This window comes from Schistocerca gregaria, chromosome 6 (genome assembly GCF_023897955.1).
Source record: "Schistocerca gregaria isolate iqSchGreg1 chromosome 6, iqSchGreg1.2, whole genome shotgun sequence".
In the NCBI taxonomy this organism is placed as follows: domain Eukaryota; kingdom Metazoa; phylum Arthropoda; class Insecta; order Orthoptera; family Acrididae; genus Schistocerca; species Schistocerca gregaria.
This window is the reverse complement of record NC_064925.1, coordinates 493,018,019-493,037,360: the sequence shown is the minus strand read 5'-3', so window position 1 is coordinate 493,037,360 and position 19,342 is coordinate 493,018,019. Positions and strand designations below refer to the sequence as shown.

The 19,342-nt window shown below is 45.8% G+C and overlaps 1 protein-coding gene across 4 annotated transcripts in view; it reads left to right on the top strand.

Annotated features, from left to right (window-relative positions):
- LOC126278457 (uncharacterized) overlaps positions 1–19,342 on the top strand; it is a 368,379-nt gene that overhangs the window by 303,861 nt on the left and 45,176 nt on the right. For all 4 annotated transcript variants that reach the window (XM_049978585.1, XM_049978583.1, XM_049978587.1 and 1 more), the window contains exon 3: positions 11,243–11,378. In XM_049978585.1, coding sequence (XP_049834542.1) covers positions 11,243–11,378 — 136 coding nt within the window. The remainder of the gene's footprint in view (positions 1–11,242; positions 11,379–19,342) is intronic.

The following is a 19,342-nucleotide window of genomic DNA, read 5'->3' as shown; positions in this document are numbered from 1 at the left end:
TAACATAATCGTCCTGGCACCGTCCCAACGAGAGACCAGTTTGTTTATACTGTCACTGGAGAGTCTTTGACTCTTTCGATGGAGCCACGACCTCACTTCTGCTGGCACCACTTCATTGTTATCGAAGCACACTCCTCGGAGGTGTTCTGTAAGTTTTGGATGGGCTAAGTCGGGACTCTATGAAGGATGATCGATGCCAGTGACCCAAGATGTCGGAATGTTGCAGATGTCGCTGCGATCGTGTGTGGTTCGCCTAAATGTATTAGTTTTTGTGGCGTCTATCGTAATGGGAGAAAAATCACACTGAAAAGTAATGTTGTGAAATGTGTACTACTGAAAACAATATAATTCCGCTACAAACGAGCACAATATACTGAAATCCGGTCTTATTCTTTAATTATAATAACTTTTGTTTTAAATAAGGGCCCACAGCCTTGCTACGAATGCGTGGCGTCAGGTGCCTTAAAATGTTACACGTAAAATAGTGACCTATCGAAAAGCTAAACATCTCAGGGTATCTTTGATAACTTAAGCGTGAGAAAATATTATTATTCGTGGGTGTCGCGTGGCAAAATATTGTTGTCTCTTCGTAAGGAAACGTAAATTATGTATTATTTTTTACATCAAAATATAGTCTTTGAAATGGTAGTCGATCGCCGTGAAGCGGCCTATTTGAATCACTAAACTGATAGTCCACAAATTGCGATAAATACTGTAAGTGGCATAAAGATACCAATATATTCATATAAGGCATGTCAAAGAGAAGTTATTTATACACACTCAGGCATTTACGCCTGAAAGAAGCAGTGGAAATATTAAAAGAAATGTTATGGTCGGTAATGGCGGCCAACAATAATTTTTATTGTTACTATCTTTCCGCGTTGGTGCAGTCACTGAAAATTAGGAAAATTGCGACTTCTTGCAATAGAAATGGATGTCTACTTATATAAAACAATCATAACTCTTCCTAAAAAATATTTTAAAAATTATTAAATTTTATTACAGGCCTACCGTGTTAAATGGCTGACCGTTGCGTGCATTGCAGAATAAGAGAAACCTAACAGAATTCATTGCCTTTGGTACAATGATTAACAAATTAAATCTTTTCATTATAATTACACAGCACAAAGGGTTTCTTTGCTATTGTATAATTTCTATGCCGAACTTATCGACATTATTCTTAAATTAATTTTAGTTTCTTTTTTCTCTACACACACTCTATCAAAGTCTTTGTTCACTTTGTTTAACATCACCACCAGGTAGCGATACACAGTTCGCATTGTCTTGCTGAGGGATAGCGTGCTTCAGGTGTGGATGAACTCTTCGAAATCAAAGCCCGATTGCAGCACGGTGTTTCTTACGTACCGACCTAGTTACGTTACAAAACAGTGGCTTTGAGCACTATGCGACTTAAATTCTGAGGTCATCAGTCGCCTAGAATTTAGAACTAATTAAACCTAAATAACCACACATCCATGCCCGAGGCAGGATTCGAACCTGAGACCGTAGCGGTCGCTCGGCTCCAGACTGCAGCGCCTAGAACCACTCCGGCCAGCAGCTACGTTACACAGCGCCATGTTATATGCTACAATTCGGAGCCCTCAACTGGCAGAGGGCTGCAAACATTTAGACACGAAGAATAAAAATGTAGAATGTTAATAACGTTTATTTATTTAAAAAAGCTTTTAACATAAAGATTCGGAGGCTTTACTTTTTAGCACACCCTGTATTTGATTATTAGCGATGAAGTATGTCTTATGTGATGCATGTTTAATTATAGCCAAAATTTCAAGGAATACTAGTTTTCTGCCTTAATTTACTATATAGAGAACATCACATTTAATAGTGATGAAAATGATACTCAATCATCCAGAACATTTTCAGCAAAGGATTTAACCTTTCCTTTCTAGTTTCCAACTCCTTTCATATTCAGTTTAGCAAAAAAGCACGTAACTTTTTTTGTACCAGTTGCCGAAAGTGATTAGGTACGAACTAACTTCCAGAAATACACTCCTGGAAATGGAAAAAAGAACACATTGACACCGGTGTGTCAGACCCACCATACTTGCTCCGGACACTGCGAGAGGGCTGTACAAGCAATGATCACACGCACGGCACAGCGGACACACCAGGAACCGCGGTGTTGGCCGTCGAATGGCGCTAGCTGCGCAGCATTTGTGCACCACCGCCGTCAGTGTCAGCCAGTTTGCCGTGGCATACGGGGCTCCATCGCAGTCTTTAACACTGGTAGCATGCCGCGACAGCGTGGACGTGAACCGTATGTGCAGTTGACGGACTTGGAGCGAGGGCGTATAGTGGGCATGCGGGAGGCCGGGTGGACGTACCGCGGAATTGCTCAACACGTGGGGCGTGAGGTCTCCACAGTACCTCGATGTTGTCGCCAGTGGTCGGCGGAAGGTGCACGTGCCCGTCGACCTGGGACCGGACCGCAGCGACGCACGGATGCACGCCAAGACCGTAGGATCCTACGCAGTGCCGTAGGGGACCGCACCGCCACTTCCCAGTAAATTAGGGACACTGTTGCTCCTTGGGTATCGGCGAGGACCATTCGCAACCGTCTCCATGAAGCTGGGCTACGGTCCCGCACATCGTTAGGCCGTCTTCCGCTCACGCCCCAACATCGTGCAGCCCACCTGCAGTGGTGTCGCGACAGGCGTGGATGGAGGGACGAATGGAGACGTGTCGTCTTCAGCGATGAGAGTCGCTTCTGCCTTGGTGCCAATGATGGTCGTATGTGTGTTTGGCGGCGTGCAGGTGAGCGCCACAATCAGGACTTCATACGACCGAGGCACACAGGACCAACACCCGGCATCATGGTGTGGGGAGCGATCTCCTACACTGGCCGTACACCTCTGGTGATCGTCGAGGGGAGACTGAATAGTGCACGGTACATCCAAACCGTCATCGAACCCATCGTTCTACCATTCCTAGACCGGCAAGGGAACTTGCTCTTCCAACAGGACAATGCACGTCTGCATGGTTCCTGTGCCACCCAACGTGCTCTAGAAGGTGTAAGTCAACTACCCTGGCCAGCAAGATCTCCGGATCTGTCCCCCATTGAGCATGTTTGGGACTGGATGAAGCGTCGTCTCACGCGGTCTGCACGTCCAGCACGAACGCTGGTCCACCTGAGGCGCCAGGTGGAAATGGCATGGCAAGCCGTTCCACAGGACTACATCCAGCATCTCTACGATCGTCTCCATGGGAGAATAGCAGCCTGCATTGATGCGAAAGGTGGATGTACACTGTACTAGTGCCGACATTGTGCATGCTCTGTTGCCTGTGTCTATGTGCCTGTGGTTCTGTCAGTGTGATCATGTGATGTATCTGACCCCCGGAATGTGTCAATAAAGTTTCCCCTTTCTGGGACAATGAATTCACGGTGTTCTTATTTCAATTTCCAGGAGTGTATATCATGGTTCACCTACCGAAGAAGGTCGCAGCTACAAAATGTTAACAGTACCGAACCTTAAGCTTACCCTCACTCCTCAGTAATTCGGAGGAGAGTTGAAAAGAAGGTGCAGGATATGCTGATTGAAGGGGTCAGTTTCGCTCCAGCACGGGATTAGGAACAAGAAAGTCGATTATGGCACTGAGACTTCTTATCAAAAAGCAATTTCAAAAAAATAAATCATGTTATTGTAGAGCTGGAAAAGCATTTCGTAACGTTATCTGGCAAGAGGTATTCAGAGTGCTAGAGAAATTAAATTCTGTAGGGTGGTTCTGTGACAAACTTTGAGGTGTTATGAAGAGGGGTAAATGAATCAATTTAAAGTAAGGGAGACTGGTCCGACATGAGTCGAAAGTTATAAGCAGGAATTGTTCTGATACCACTGACAGTGGAATATGGGTAGGGTTGGCAATTCAGACGAGCGCCTAAAGTGTAGACATTGGATAACTCAAGCAATCCAGTGCGTATGGCAAACTTTGTACTGATATGTGCAAACCTGATGTACAGTGTCTGCATTGTACTAGACTGCAGTCTCTGTTTACAAGTTGATGTACTAATGCCGATCAGCACTAACCAAGTGCACTTGTACCCGCAGATGGAACTTGTAGACATGGTATTCCTGTATGAGCAAACAAATGGAAGCAACAGAGAAGCGGAAAGGTTGTACACGACCAAATATCGCGTAGAAGACATCCGGCTCTCACTATTTTCCCAAGACTCTTTCAGCGAGTTAGTGAAACGGGGCAGTTGGTACCGCAGTACACCGACAGAGCAGCACGACGAACTACGCAGGCTCCCGACATAGATGCAGTGCTTACTCGATTGGATGAGTGTCTGCAATCAACACTCTATCAGTTGCACGTGAAATGAATATTTCGCAGAGTCCCACGTGGCGAGTATTCTGGAAAATGCAGCTACGCCCCTACCCACAGGAACAACATTCTGCTCTTGCTGACTACGGATCTCGTGTCGTGTTTAGCCAGAAGTTCTTGCAGCGCGTTACAATCGATGCTCACTCTGCTGCGTATTTACTTTCTACGTTCGAGGTCCGTTTCACCAGAGACGTAATGCTAATACACTCTTGGAAATTGAAATAAGAACACCGTGAATTCATTGTCCCAGGAAGGGGAAACTTTATTGACACATTCCTGGGGTCAGACACATCACATGATCACACTGACAGAACCACAGGCACATAGACACAGGCAACAGAGCATGCACAATGTCGGCACTAGTACAGTGTATATCCACCTTTCGCAGAAATGCACGCTGCTATTCTCCCATGGAGACGATCGTAGAGATGCTGGATGTAGTCCTGTGGAACGGCTTCCCATGCCATTTCCACCTGGCGCCTCAGTTGGACCAGCGTTCGTGCTGGACGTGCAGACCGCGTGAGACGACGCTTCATCCAGTCCCAAACATGCTCAATGGGGGACAGATCCGGAGATCTTGCTGGCCAGGGTAGTTGACTTACACCTTCTAGAGCACGTTTGGTGGCACGGGATACATGCAGACGTGCATTGTCCTGTTGGAACAGCAAGTTCCCTTGCCGGTCTAGGAATGGTAGAACGATGGATTCGATGACGGTTTGGATGTACCGTGCACTATTCAGTGTCCCCTCGACGATCACCAGAGGTGTACGGCCAATGTAGAAGATCGCTCCCACACCATGATGCCGGGTGTTGGCCCCGTGTGCCTCGGTCGTATGCAGTCCTGATTGTGGCGCTCACCTGCACGGTGCCAAACACGCATACGACCATCATTGGCACCAAGGCAGAAGCGACTCTCATCGCTGAAGACGACACGTCTCCATTCGTCCCTCGATTCATGCCTGTCGCGACACCACTGGAGGCGGGCTGCACTATGTTGGGGCGTGAGCGGAAGACGGCCTAACGGTGTGCGGGACCGTAGCCCAGGTTTATGGAGACGGTTGCGAATGGTCCTCGCAGATACCCCAGGAGCAACAGTGTCCCTAATTTGCTGGGAAGTGGCGGTGCGGTCCCCTACGGCACTGCGTAGGATCCTACGGTCTTGGCGTGCATCCGTGCGTCGCTGCGGTCCGGTCCCAGGTTGACGGGCACGTGCACCTTCCGCCGACCACTGGCGACAACATCGATGTACTGTGGAGACCTTATGCCCCACATGTTGAGCAATTCGACGGTACGTCCACCCGGCCTCCCGTATGCCCACTATACGCCCTCGCTCAAAGTCCGTCAACTGCACATACGGTTCACGTCCACGCTGTCGCGGCATGCTACCAGTGTTAAAGACTGCGATGGAGCTCCGTATGCCACGGCAAACTGGCTGACACTGACGGCGGCGGTGCACAAATGCTGCGCAGCTAGCGCCATTCGACGGCCAACACCGCGGTTCCTGGTGTGTCCGCTGTGCCGTGCGTGTGATCATTGTTTGTACAGCCCTCTCGCAGTGTCCGGAGCAAGTATGGTGGGTCTGACACACCGGTGTCAATGTGTCCTTTTTTCCATTTCCAGGAGTGTAGTAGCAATGGTCATAGTTTGGGCCGATGGGAGTCCCTACGCTACGGTTCTCAACAGCCATCAACACAATATCAATAAACGTGCGGGCAGGCATAGTCAGTAATTACGTACTAGGTCCGTTTCTTTTTCCTACCAGCTAAAATGCACCAGCGTACTCAGAATGATTATTCTGACAAGGTGATAGACAGAGCACTTCGTCGTAGGGAGAAAATCAGGACCGATAAGGAAAGACGGCCGCCCAAAGGGAAAGTTTTCCTTCCGTTCATCAGTACGATTACAGACTACATTGGGACAGTATTGAGCCAGTACGGTGTATAAACTACTTTCAGACCCTACAGGAAGACAAATGTATGTTAAAGATCGACAAAAGATATATAGGGTCTTTCCGCGAACACGTTCAGAATGTGAAGCGCAAAGCATACCTTCAATGCAGCTAAGTTTGCAATCGGAACACTGAACACAACATCTTTCAATTAGCCCCACAGCCAGACGCCACATGGGTTAACATCAGATGATTGAGACGGCAAGGCTGTAGGGAAGTGGCATCTGATAATTCTAGCATTCAGCAGCTGCTTAACTGGATTTTCAATGTGCGAAGGTGTGCCATCTTGCATAAAAATGATCCCATCCACACATCCACGCTGTTGGAGAGCTGGAATGACGTGGTTGCGCAAAAGATACTCATTGCGCTTATCAGTGACGGTACAGGTAACAAGACCTGAAGCACCTGTCTCTTCGAAAAAATATGGCCTAAGATAAATGAGGCCGTAACCCACACCACACAGTGACCTATTCAGGATGAAGTGGTACTGGTTGATTTGCGAGTGGGTTTTCCGTTGCCCATATTCGAAATTCTGTGTATTGACATATCTTGTCAGATGGAAGTGGGTTTCGTCTATCCACAAAATCTTCCACCGCCAACCATTGTCCACTTCCAAAAGAGAAAGAAATTCTAAAGCAAAGGTCTCTCTAGCTGGTAGGTCAATAGGAAGCAACTCGAGCACGTCGATAATTTTGAATGTTTAGCAAAGAAAGATGTTTCGTATTATTTTACGCGCAGTGCTCACAGATATTTCCAATGTTCGGATAGTTCTCCGTGCACTATAGGTTTGCACACCACCACTCTTCTCCTCCAGCATTGCTGTGGCCACTGCTTCCACTGATGCCGAATCAATTCGTTTCCTCCCTCTACCAGAATGCACACCAAAAGAACCTATCTTTTCGAATTTCCGAATCATTTTCTCCAGACCCGCTGCAGTTTGCGGCAGTTTTCGGATCAACGCCTTTTTTCAAACCCTTCAGCGTCCGGAACTTCTGCAGAGCGACTTGTGCACAGTCATCATTCTTGTAGTACAGCTTTACAAGCAGAGCACGACCCTGCATTGAGACAGTCATGGTTAATGTCGGAGATGCGAAAGCAGCAAAAGCCATGCACCCGGCGTGTTTATAACAACTTCAATGGGTCTTGCGCATGAGAGGTTTTTTCATTTAAGTATTCTGACACATACAGCGCCATCTATTGATCAATTTTCACAATATTTGCTTTCTTCTGCCACGCCTTTTCCTCCTCCTCCGATAATATCCGTTGCAGTTTGGCGTTATTCTGACCTGTGGTGTTATTTCTACAGCGTTTTAAAAGTTTGATTTTAATCATGAACACCCTGTACATCCTTTGCTTACGCTGAATGTATACAAAATTCCTTGTAGTTGTGGACTGATTTATACTGGTACCAAAAAAAAGAAGTGTTCATATTCGTCCCGTTGAACAGAAGAGGAATTGCCGCTTAGCACAAACGGATAAATCGGCCGTAGCGGAACATTTTTACCAAAAAGGTCATTATGAAATAAAACTCACTGAGACGAGTGTCGTATCGAACACATCGCATTATCATGCGCGTATATATAGAGAGGCTACTGAGATCTGTAAACACCATAATAAATTTAACAGAAAAGAGGAAGGTGTTAAATTGAACATAATTTTGATGTCAACATTGCAACGTATGAATGACACGCGATTACTTTCAGTCGAGAATGTTGGAAATACCAGCGATAATCGCGTAACCGACAGACTGAGGTGCCTCTACACAGCCCATATAACCGGCGTTCCATCTAGTTATGGTCGCAGTTAGCCATTTTACCTCTGCAGATGGCTCCCGCAGTCGGAGAGGAAACTTTGCAACGAAGTTTTATCCATCGTCGTAGGCCTAATAGCCGGAAGTTTTTTAAGTGATGTGTGTATACACAGTTTATCAGAGACGTACTACCCAGGTTCCTGGAACAAATCCCGCTTGTTATTCATTAACGGTTGTGGTTCCAACTTGATGGAGCCCCACCCCTCTTTGAACTGAGAATTTGCCAACACCTGCAATCCATGAAAAGTCGATAGCCAGAGGGCGTTCTGTTTCGTGACCAGCACGTTCACTTTATTACACAACATTTGATTTCTTCTGGTGGGGCCAAGCTAAAATTCCTGTGCACGAGACGACTGTTGAGTACAAAGAGCATCTCCGAGAATGAGCTCTCGCCGCCTGCGACACTATTCAAAACTGAGTGAGGTGGTGCAGTGGTTTGCACACTGGACTCTCATACGGAAGGACGACGGTTCAAACACTCGTCCGGCCAACCCGATTCACGTTTTCCATAGAGCACTGGACCGTACTCTTAGAATTTTCGTTCCCTTTGACATCAAGTTACATGTGCCGTTACTAGTCCATCAGCAGAGAAAAATATGTGACGGTTTTTGGGAGTATTCACAGGGAAATATGTATGTCATCATCAGGGCTCTGAAGTTGGGGCATTTGGGTTAAGCGCTGCGCAAGGCTAATTTTTCAGCTCGGTAGTTTCCGGACTATAGTCCCTTGGCGTTAGATGATACATTCACCCTTCTCCATCATCCCTGAAAGTTTTCAGCATCGTCATGGAATCACCATGTATAATAGCGAAGTGTCTGTGATTAAGAATTTCCATACAGAACAAGAAGGAAAGAACACAAAAGGGCGTGAAACAAGCCTGTGCTCTCTTTCCTATCATATTCATTTCTTACATCCAGCGAGTTAAAGGAATAGGGGAATCGAAATCAAAGTAAAGGAAACAAACTGAAATATGGGAAATACAAGTAGGAGTCGTCGTTTACAAAGAAGTAGGAAGTATTCATTTGCAGAATCTGTGGTTACAATAAAATCTTTGGTAAAGCTAAAAGTTAAACTACTTTTCATTGCAATTTCATGTGTTCTGCTAATTTCCTAGTTCATAACGAAGTCGCATTGTGAGAAAACCGTATGTGGTTCAAGGAAACTGGTCAGATACGGATTCAGCACCAAAGTACCTTGAGGTTAAGGTGTTACCTAACAAAAAAATTGGCTAGGTGTGAGTACAAACTTTATACAGACAGTTTATCTATTCGAGTAATCGAGAATTTCGACGATTTTTGCCAGTTATTGATTTTCATGTTGGTAAGGTATCGATCCCAGGGAGTACAAGACTTTCGACAACGTTTTAACTTCTAGTTTGAAGTCGGATAGCAAACAACAAAAATATTATCTTCATGTGATATAATTACAAATAAACAATTTCCAATGTTTCCCTTTACTTGTAGCGTAAGACCTTACTTTTTGCCAAAATTTCATGGTTTTAGGTCAACGGGAAGTACGCTATAGGAGATGATGAGTGAGTTTCCGAGTACCAAAATATATTACATAAATGCTCCTATCTTTTGGTTGCACTGACTCAGAAGCTTAAAGTTTTTGCACCGTCAAAGGATGACAGACCTCAATATGTGATGTAAAATTGAACTTGATACGCCAAACTGTTCCAGAGAAAACAAAAAAACAGACAGAGCGACACAAATATACGAAAAAGTATTTTTTATGTTATATAATTACAAATAAAGAAGTCTCGGATTTTTCCCTTTACTTGTCTTGTGAAACCTTACTTCTTGCCAAGTTTCCTGATTCCAGGTTAACGGGAAGTACCTTATAGGTTTTAATGTGTGAGTTCTCGGGTATCAAAATACATCCACATAAATACTCCGCCGTCCGCCGTGGTGGAGGGTACCGTGTACCACTCACTACCAGTCATTTTCCTTCCTGTTCCACTCGCAGACAGAGCGAGGGAAAAACGACTGTCCATATGCCGCCGTATGAGACCTGATTTCTCGTACCTGATAGTCCTTACACGCAATGTATGTTGGAAGCAGTAGAATGGTTCTTCAGTCAGCTTCAGATGCCGGTTCTCTAAATTTCCACAGTAGTGGTCCTCAAAAATGGCGTTGCCTTCCGTCCAGATGTTTCCATTTGAGTTCCTGAAGCATGACCGTAACACCTGCGTGTTGTTCGGACATACCAGTAACAAATCTAGCAACCTGGCTGTGAACTGTATCGATGTCTTCGTTTAATCCGACCTGGTATGGATCCCAAACACTCGAGCAGTACTTAAAAATAGGTCACAGTAGCGTCCTGTATGCGGTCTCCTTTACAGTGAACTAGAAATTTGTTCTAAGTCATCTTCTATCCTCCTACAGTCACTCAACTTCGACAACTTACCGTACACCACAGCATCATCACCAAACAATCGCAGATTGCTACTCACCCTGTCCGCCAAATCATTTAAGTATATAGAGGACAACAGCGGCCCGGTTCACTTCCCTGGGGTACTCCTAATGATATCCTTGTTTCTGGTGAACACTCGCCGTCGAGGACAACACCCTGGTTCTACTACGGAAGCAGAACATGTGACATATATGACCTTATGTCTACTTAAATCGCTTCAGGCAAATGGCGGTTCCTTTGACAGGGCACGGCTGACTTCCTTCCCCAATCCGATGGGACCGATAGCCTCGCTATTTGGTACCTCCCCCGCCCTTCACCAAATTGACCAACCATGACTGTATCAATTGATTGAACTGACTTAAAATTTTTACATTGCCAAGCGAGACGTGATATTAATTTGAACTTGTTAGGTCTACTGTTCCCTGACAAAAAGAGTTCGTAACACTCGGACAGAGAGAGACAGACGGATAACAAAACGATCCTCTAAGCGTTCCGTTTTTACAGATCCCCTAAGCGTTCCGTTTTTACAGACTGAGGCACGGAACCATAAAGATAATAAAAACATATTTCATGTTTGCCTCTGTTATTAGTTTATTTTACGTTACGAACTGGCATCCTGGGCAACAATGCTTACCAGACAGTAGCATCTTGTGCTAGGTAAAAATGCTCCACTTAGTGACGACAGATAAACTCACATACCCGTTGCGTGGTGGCTTTGTTTGCAGCTGAAGCAGAGCACTGCGACTCACGTGACGCTGATCAACGCTGACGATTCTCTGACCGGCCAGTACATCTGCGAAGTGTCGGCAGATGCGCCCTCCTTCAACACATTCGTCGTCACCGACAGCATGGACGTAGTGGGTGAGTACCGCTCAGCAGTGCGCACTATCTGTTTGAGCTTGAAATCGCTAGAGTGCTCAAAGCGAGTCTGTTCTTGGTCCGGTATGTTAAATTGGATATGACGAAGGTGTTGAGGTCGGGAGCTGACGATCTCCACAGTGGATGGTGGAACCGTGCTGGCAGTGCACAGGATGGCGGTCAGCTCACCACCTTGGGCGTGGTGGTAGGTTGGAAGCACGTGGGTGCCTTCCGATAAGTCAAGAGCATAAGACTGGCAGAAGTTTATTCCCATTTTCAGAACAGTAATGATCTCGCGGCCCGTAGCCAGAGTCCAGTTCTTCTCTCAGGGAGCAGCCTCCGAGGCACGAATGGCCTGTGGCACAAGGACTTAGTACATCGTCAGTTAATATTTTTTGTGATCTCTCCAAAGCGTTTGATTGTGTAGAATATATTACTTTCTTAGAAAAACTCCAGTTTTATGAAAATGGTGGCTTTATGCATACTTAACAAATTAAATTCTAAAGATGTAATCTTACAACGCTAGGAAATTTTAGTGACTGGGGTGAAATCATAAAGGGAGTCCCACAAGGTTCAATTTTGGTTCCACTCCTATTCCTTACATACTTGAGTGACCTACTATTCGACACTCAGCAAGCAGAATTTATACTTTTTTGCAGACGTTACTAGCGTTATAATAATCTCATTGGAAAGAAATCAAGAGAAGAGATGGTAAATCATATTTCCCAAAGAATTGTAAAGGGGTAGACTGTTCCTAATTTTTGGGTCTAGATATCGATGTAAACTGGAATTGGTAGAAGCCTATTACTGAGCTTCTCAAACAGTTAAGTTCAACTACTTTTCCTCTTCGTATAGTTGCTACTCTTGGAAACGAACGAGTCAACTTCCTGGCATATTTTCAGTTAATAATGTATTATGGAATCACTGTCTGGGGTAACTCATCACTTAGAAAAGAAGTATTGGTTGCACAAAAGTGAGCAGTAAGAATAATATGTCGTCCTGATCCACAGACGTCACGTATGCTCTTTAAGGAGCATTTAACTGCACCGTCACAATATTTGGTAATGAAATTCGTCGCCGGGCGGTTTGGCCGCTCAGTTTGAGGCGCCATGTCACAGATTGCGCTGCCCCTTCCACCGGAGGTTCGGGTCCTCCTTTGACCATTCTAATAGTGGAGTTCCATTCCTCACTAAGTACGTACCCGCCATGACGAAATACCAGCTGTTCTCTTACTCGAATCTCAGTAGATTCCTTAATGACACAGTCCCACAAGTTGAACTTCCGTCTCAGAACCTTGGTGTGGTCATAACCCATTCCATATAATTCCGTCAGACAATGTTTTGCGGCAACGATCTTCAATTGCACGCACCTCCTGCCCTATGTTTGCCTCACCACGGTGGCGGGTTATCCGGTAGAGAACATATTTCCGTAGCACCAAGCAGTACCCGTGTTTTGGCTGATGGGCAGGCGATCGTCTTCACTTGGTGTTTCCGGAAAATTTCTTCCTATCTTCCAGAAAAAACGCACCATACGAGGGAATCAATACAATGACCGCGTGCGCAGGATAATCCTCTTCTCTAAAACTTCTTCCATTTCATTTGTGGTTGGTACAGCAACCAGTATGTGTGATATGAAGAAACAAGCAGTCTTGCACACGCGATGAGTCTTTGCATCAACAACACTGCGGAGGTGCATGTGTGCAGCCAGGATATGCAACACACTTCCGTCATGTTACTGATGTAAAGACTTACTGTAGGCCTGATCCCGTTTGGTTCGCACTGGGCTGCGCCTCATACCGTAATAAAGACACCGCCTAGTAGTGGTTTTAAAGGCTTTGCAAGGGACATTTATCTGCTGGTTATTTTTAAGTGCGGTATCCCATGACCCATCACTACCAAATATCGACCAATCCGAAGATGCCTAAATAAAGGTAAAACGCATCATTGGGAAATAATGAAATATTTTAATGCTGATAACAGGATTGCTCGTATCTTGAAATCGTCTTCTGGTTACGCCAGTTACACAGAGGGTATAAGACGTATGGCTCTCCGAATTTTCTACTCCTTGTAGCCATTCTTTCGGAAAACCGCTCTGAGATGTTCACGTTCTTCGTTGATACTTTCGTTGTCAGAAAGGGTGCCGTTCCTTTTAGGCGAGAGGCGGCAGCTGTCCGCATGTAAGTATAGGTCTTCCCCCGGTTCACGCTGTGGACCAAAGAGCCGTCCGCTCTTCTTTTAACCAGGACATCCAGAGAGGGGAGCATTCCATCCCCTTCGATTTTCACGGTAAAACTGATGTTCTGGTATGTGGAACTGAAGTGTATAAGGAAGTCATTTAGCTTGTCTCTTCCGGCCATATGATGAAGGTGTCACCTACATATCAAAAGAAGCACTCAGGTTTCTACAGGGCTGATTCCAAGGCTTCGAAATATTTCATATATATATATATATTCGCGACAACTGGTGAAAGCGGGCTCCCCGTGGCTACCCCTTCCTTCTGCTCCGTCGGAAAAAAGGTTTGTCAGCGTCAACATGTGCCTAAAAAGTTTGGTCATCTCTGCGTCAAATTTCTGCCCAATAAGCTCTAAGGATTCTTGTAAAGGCATTCTGGGGAGAAGAGAGACAATGTCGAAACTCGAAAGGCTGTCGGTATCTTCACGCTTAAAGTAATAAAAGCGTCTCACCAAATATACAGCGTTGCGAATGTGACGTGAGCACTTTTCCACTTAAGGGCTAAGCAAATCCTATAGTTGTTTACCGAGTGAGTATGTCGGAGCACTAATGTTGCTGGTAATGGTGCGTAGAGAAACACCCCCGTCCTTGTGAACCTTCGGCAGTCCTTAAAGTCTTGGTGGAACCTGTGCTCTCTGTCTTTCCTTCTTAACAACCTTCTTTTTTGCGTTCTTGGCATAGCTTTTGTCACAGATTTAGTTTTCTTTGTCTCCTGCTTTTGGCCTGCTCCTGTTTTGTCTGGAGGCTTTACTTTTTCAGAAAGGAATTAACTGCTGGAAGTGTGACCTCCAGAAGTAGTCGGCAGCGTATGGGAAGGTAGGCAACAAGCAGGACACCGCTGTATGGTTCGTGACCAGACAGTAGGCGACAGTGCAACTCTTTTACAAATTAACTGTATCATACACTCCTGGAAATGGAAAAAAGAACACATTGACACCGGTGTGTCAGACCCACCATACTTGCTCCGGACACTAGGAGAGGGCTGTACAAGCAATGATCACACGCATGGCACAGCGCACACACCAGGAACCGCGGTGTTGGCCGTCGAATGGCGCTAGCTGCGCAGCATTTGTGCACCGCCGCCGTCAGTGTCAGCCAGTTTGCCGTGGCATACGGAGCTCCATCGCAGTCTTTAACACTGGTAGCATGCCGCGACAGCGTGGACGTGAACCGTATGTGCAGTTGACGGACTTTGAGCGAGGGCGTATAGTGGGCATGCGGGAGGCCGGGTGGACGTACTGCCGCATTGCTCAACACGTGGGGCGTGAGGTCTCCACAGTACATCGATGTTGTCGCCTGTGGTCGGCGGAAGGTGCACGTGCCCGTCGACCTGGGACTGGACTGCAGCGACGCACGGATGCACGCCAAGACCGTAGGATCCTACGCAGTGCCGTAGGGGACCGCACCGCCACTTCCCAGCAAATTAGGGACACTGTTGCTCCTGGGGTATCGGCGAGGACCATTCACAACCGTCTCCATGAAGCTGGGCTACGGTCCCGCACAACGTTAGGCCGTCTTCCGCTCACGCCCCAACATCGTGCAGCCCGCCTCCAGTGGTGTCGCGACAGGCGTGAATGGCGGGACGAATGGAGACGTGTCGTCTTCAGCGATGAGAGTCGATTCTGCCTTGGTGCCAATGATGGTCTTATGCGTATTTGGCGCCGTGCAGGTGAGCGCCACAATCAGGACTGCATACGACCGAGGCACACAGGGCCAACACCCGGCATCATGGTGTGGGGAGCGATCTCCTACACTGGCCGTACACTTCTGGTGATCGTCGAGGGGACGCTGAATAGTGCACGGTACATCGAAACCGTCATCGAACCCATCGTTCTACCATTCCTAGACCGGCAAGGGAACTTGCTGTTCCAACAGGACAATGCACGTCCGCATGTATCCCGTGCCACCCAACGTGCTCTAGAAGGTGTAAGTCAACTACCCTGGCCAGCAAGATCTCCGGATCAGTCCCCCATTGAGCATGTTTGGGACTCGATGAAGCGTCGTCTCACGCAGTCTGCACGTCCAGCACGAACGCTGGTCCAACTGAGGCGCCAGGTGGAAATGGCATGGCAAGCCGTTCCACAGGACTACATCCAGCATCTCTACGATCGTCTCCATGGGAGAATAGCAGCCTGCATTGCTGCGAAAGGTGGATATACACTGTACTAGTGCCGACATTTTGCATGCTCTGTTGCTTGTGTCTATGTGCCTGTGGTTCTGTCAATGTGATCATGTGATGTATCTGACCCCAGGAATGTGTCAATAAAGTTTCCCCTTCCTGGGACAATGAATTCACGGAGTTCTTATTTCAATTTCCAGGAGTGTATTTTGAATTGGAGTGTATCATATTTAAATATTATATTGACTCCTAGGTAATTATCTCCATATAATAACTGTGAGAATAATAATTCAGGAGTCAGAGCGCAGTTTGTAGCATACGTAACACAAGTTTGGAAACCGTAAGGTCAATACTTCCGTATGTAAATGTGGCAAATGTTCTAGAGCTGTGTGCACATTCATTTCCACTCTGAAAGTGGTATTTACCTCCAAAATTAAGTTTCTAATGGAAAAACAAATTATATAGCTATGGAAGCGTAACTAGCAGTAGGAAAATTCTTGATAGGCCTGGTTTTCTTATGAATAGGCTTCGTGTATCATTTTTTTGGAAAGTTTTGGCTGTGTCAGTTTTAGGATACTATACCCTAAGTGTCAATGAAATGAAAAGGTGAGCGGGATAAGTGACGAGGATTATTGCTGGAATTGAGAACTTTTGTGCTATTGTGCTAGAATACCGTCTCAAGAAGATCGCACATATACGTGGTAGGGGAGCGCGAGGGTAACAAATGCTTCTAGAACGAGAGTACAACACTGGGTACGATACCTCAGTAACTCCGAATATTTCACAAGGAAATCAAACGTGTGACAAAGTCAAATATCGATCTGTATTATACCTTTAAAGAAGAAATCCCAAGCATTGTCTTTCTATGTATACAGACTGAAGCGGTGGGTGAAAATTTGCACCAAGGCCGAGAACTGAACCCAGGTCTCCTGCTTACTTGGCAGGTGCGCCAGCCACTAAGCCACCCTGGCACAGTGGTTCACACTGCTGCACAGATTACCCTGGTACGCTACCTCCCTCAGTCCAAGTTCTCTCCTAATATCATGTCTGTAAAGTCACTGGAATTGTGTAATTTCCTTGCCTTTCTGCCACATATCTGTAAGGGGCAGATCAGAATCTCCTGTAAGAGTATGTCCGGCGTAAATACAGTATGGAGAGCGACTAATGGAACGGATGAGTGCCTCAAATGGGCCAGAGACAAAGCTGACATACTCACGGCGTCAGGGGTTTACCAAACAGTTGCTACGAAGGGTATATTAGAATGACGAAACGATCCTTTTACAGCAGCCACACGGGACAAAAACGAGATTACAGGCTGGGGCTGACGGAAACAGGCCTCTGACGATCACGTGATGAGCGATGCGAAACGATGCGTGGAGCTGGCTCCAACGTAGATCCTCCCTACGGAGAGGAGCAGGTACTCTCGTTTATGGTGAGATCTGTAGCTACGATAACAGCTTTACCGTGAAACATGAAAGCTTCAGGCTAAGAGCGTGTTGGATTTCAGTCTACAGAGAACGACGTCCGCACGTTCCAGTTGGGATACCACATCAATACTAACCATCCTCGAACAGCGTCACAGTGGGAGACAGTCTCCATACACGATTTCGACTTCAGTCCGCTATGAATAATGGAAGATGTTTGACAATCGCAGACATTCGTGTTGGTGAGACGTTACAATGTTCATGTAACAGCCGCGGATGGAAGAAACGAAAACAGACGTCTCCAGAGAATATGTCAAGAAGTATTCAAGTAGTCACAAAAGTCCCTATGCTTACAGATGCTGCGAAGTGTGAACTGGTAGGCACTGGAAACAATGCACCTAACACCTCGCATTAACTCTCTCGCATATTCTAGATCGGTTTTTCCATCAGAGAAGCTTCATCATCATTTGCAGAGTAAGATTTTCACTCCGCTACAGAGTGAAAATCTCATTCTGGAAACATCCCCCAGGCTGTGGCTAAGCCATGTTCCCGCAATAGCCGGCCGGTGTGTCAGAGCGGTTCTAGGCGCTACAGTCTGGAACCGCGCGATCGCTACGGTTGCAGGTTCGAACCCTGTCTCGGGCATGGATGTGTGTGATGTCCTTCGGTTAGTTAGGTTTAAATAGTTCTAAGTTCTAGGGGACTGATGACCTCAGATGTCAAGTCCCATACTGCTCAGAGCCATTTGAACGATTTTTGTCTCCGCAATATTCTTTCTTTCAGGAGTGCTAGTTCTGCAAGGTTCGCAAGAAAGCTTCTGCGAAGTTTGGAAGGTAGGAGACAAGGTACTGGCAGATATGAAGCTGTGAGGACGGGGCGTGAGTCGTTCTTGGGTAGCTCAGATGGTAGAGCACTTGCCCGCGACAGGCAAAGGTCTCGTGTTCGAGTCTCGGTCCGGCACACAGTTTTAATCTTCCAGGAAGTGTCATCATCATTTTATTCAAGGATTTGGCTGTTGCCTGTTCCGAATTCACAAACAACATCGTTCCCATCATTTTCTAGACCTTCGAATATCTCTTTTCTCATTTGGCTTTTAGATCAAGATTTCCTGAGGAATTCTGTGACGTAGCATTCTCATGAGGTGTTGTTTCCTATCTTCTTCATATATTTGAATGTTTTCAGCTATGCTGAAAATACTTAATTCTGCTATAATATCTTCGTTTCTAATCATATCTCTTGTTATACAGCCCTTCGTCTTTCTTAGGAATCTCGTGTCTGCTGTTTGAATTTTTCTTTCTTGTCTTTTTATAGAAGCTTTTGCTTCCATAGGATAACACCAGGACCGCCATTAATTTATAGAATTTGATGATGGTTTCTTTTTGTACTTTATGGGCCTATGCTCTGCTAATTGTACCACAGACTGCCTGGAATTCGTGTATTTTATTTTCCATAACAGGGTCCAAATCAAAACTTATAGCACAGCCTAAATAAGAGATTTGAGACACTTGTTCTAACGCTGAATTACTCAAAACAGATTCTGATGTAACTGGATATTATTTTTGCTTCTTTTCTAGCAATTTCTGCAAATTTCGTTCAGCTGGTATTCTGACCCTTGGGATCATCTTCTTTCTTCCGAATAATAACGATGTCATCAGCAAACAAAAGTAAATTCAGGTATTCCTCATTAGTTATCTTAATTCCTGCATTGTACGTTTCCATTTTCGAAGAATGAAGTCAATGTAGATATTAAAAAGGGTACGTGATAGTCCACATCCTTGTCTGACGCCTTGGCTAAAAATTATTTCTTCCAATCGATTCCTACCTGTGTTTATTAAAATACGTCAAGTTTTGTAAAGACTTTTCACTACCTCTGTTAGGCGATAAGCCAACCTCTGTGGCCGAGCGGTTCTAAGAGCTTCAGTCTGGAAACACGTGACTGCTACGGTCGCGCATTCGAATCCTGCCTCGAGCATGGATGTGTGTTCTGTCCTTAGATTAGTTAGGTTTAAGCAGTTCTAAGTTCTAGGGGACTGATGACCTCAGACGTAAGGGCTCAGAGCCATTTTTAAGAAAAATTTAGCTCCAGTTTCCAGTTTTTGGGATTCAGTAACCCAAGAGTCTTATAAATCGTGACAACGGATTTCAACGATAAAAGTTGGAATCATCCAGCCACAGCGGAATAGACAGGGTCTT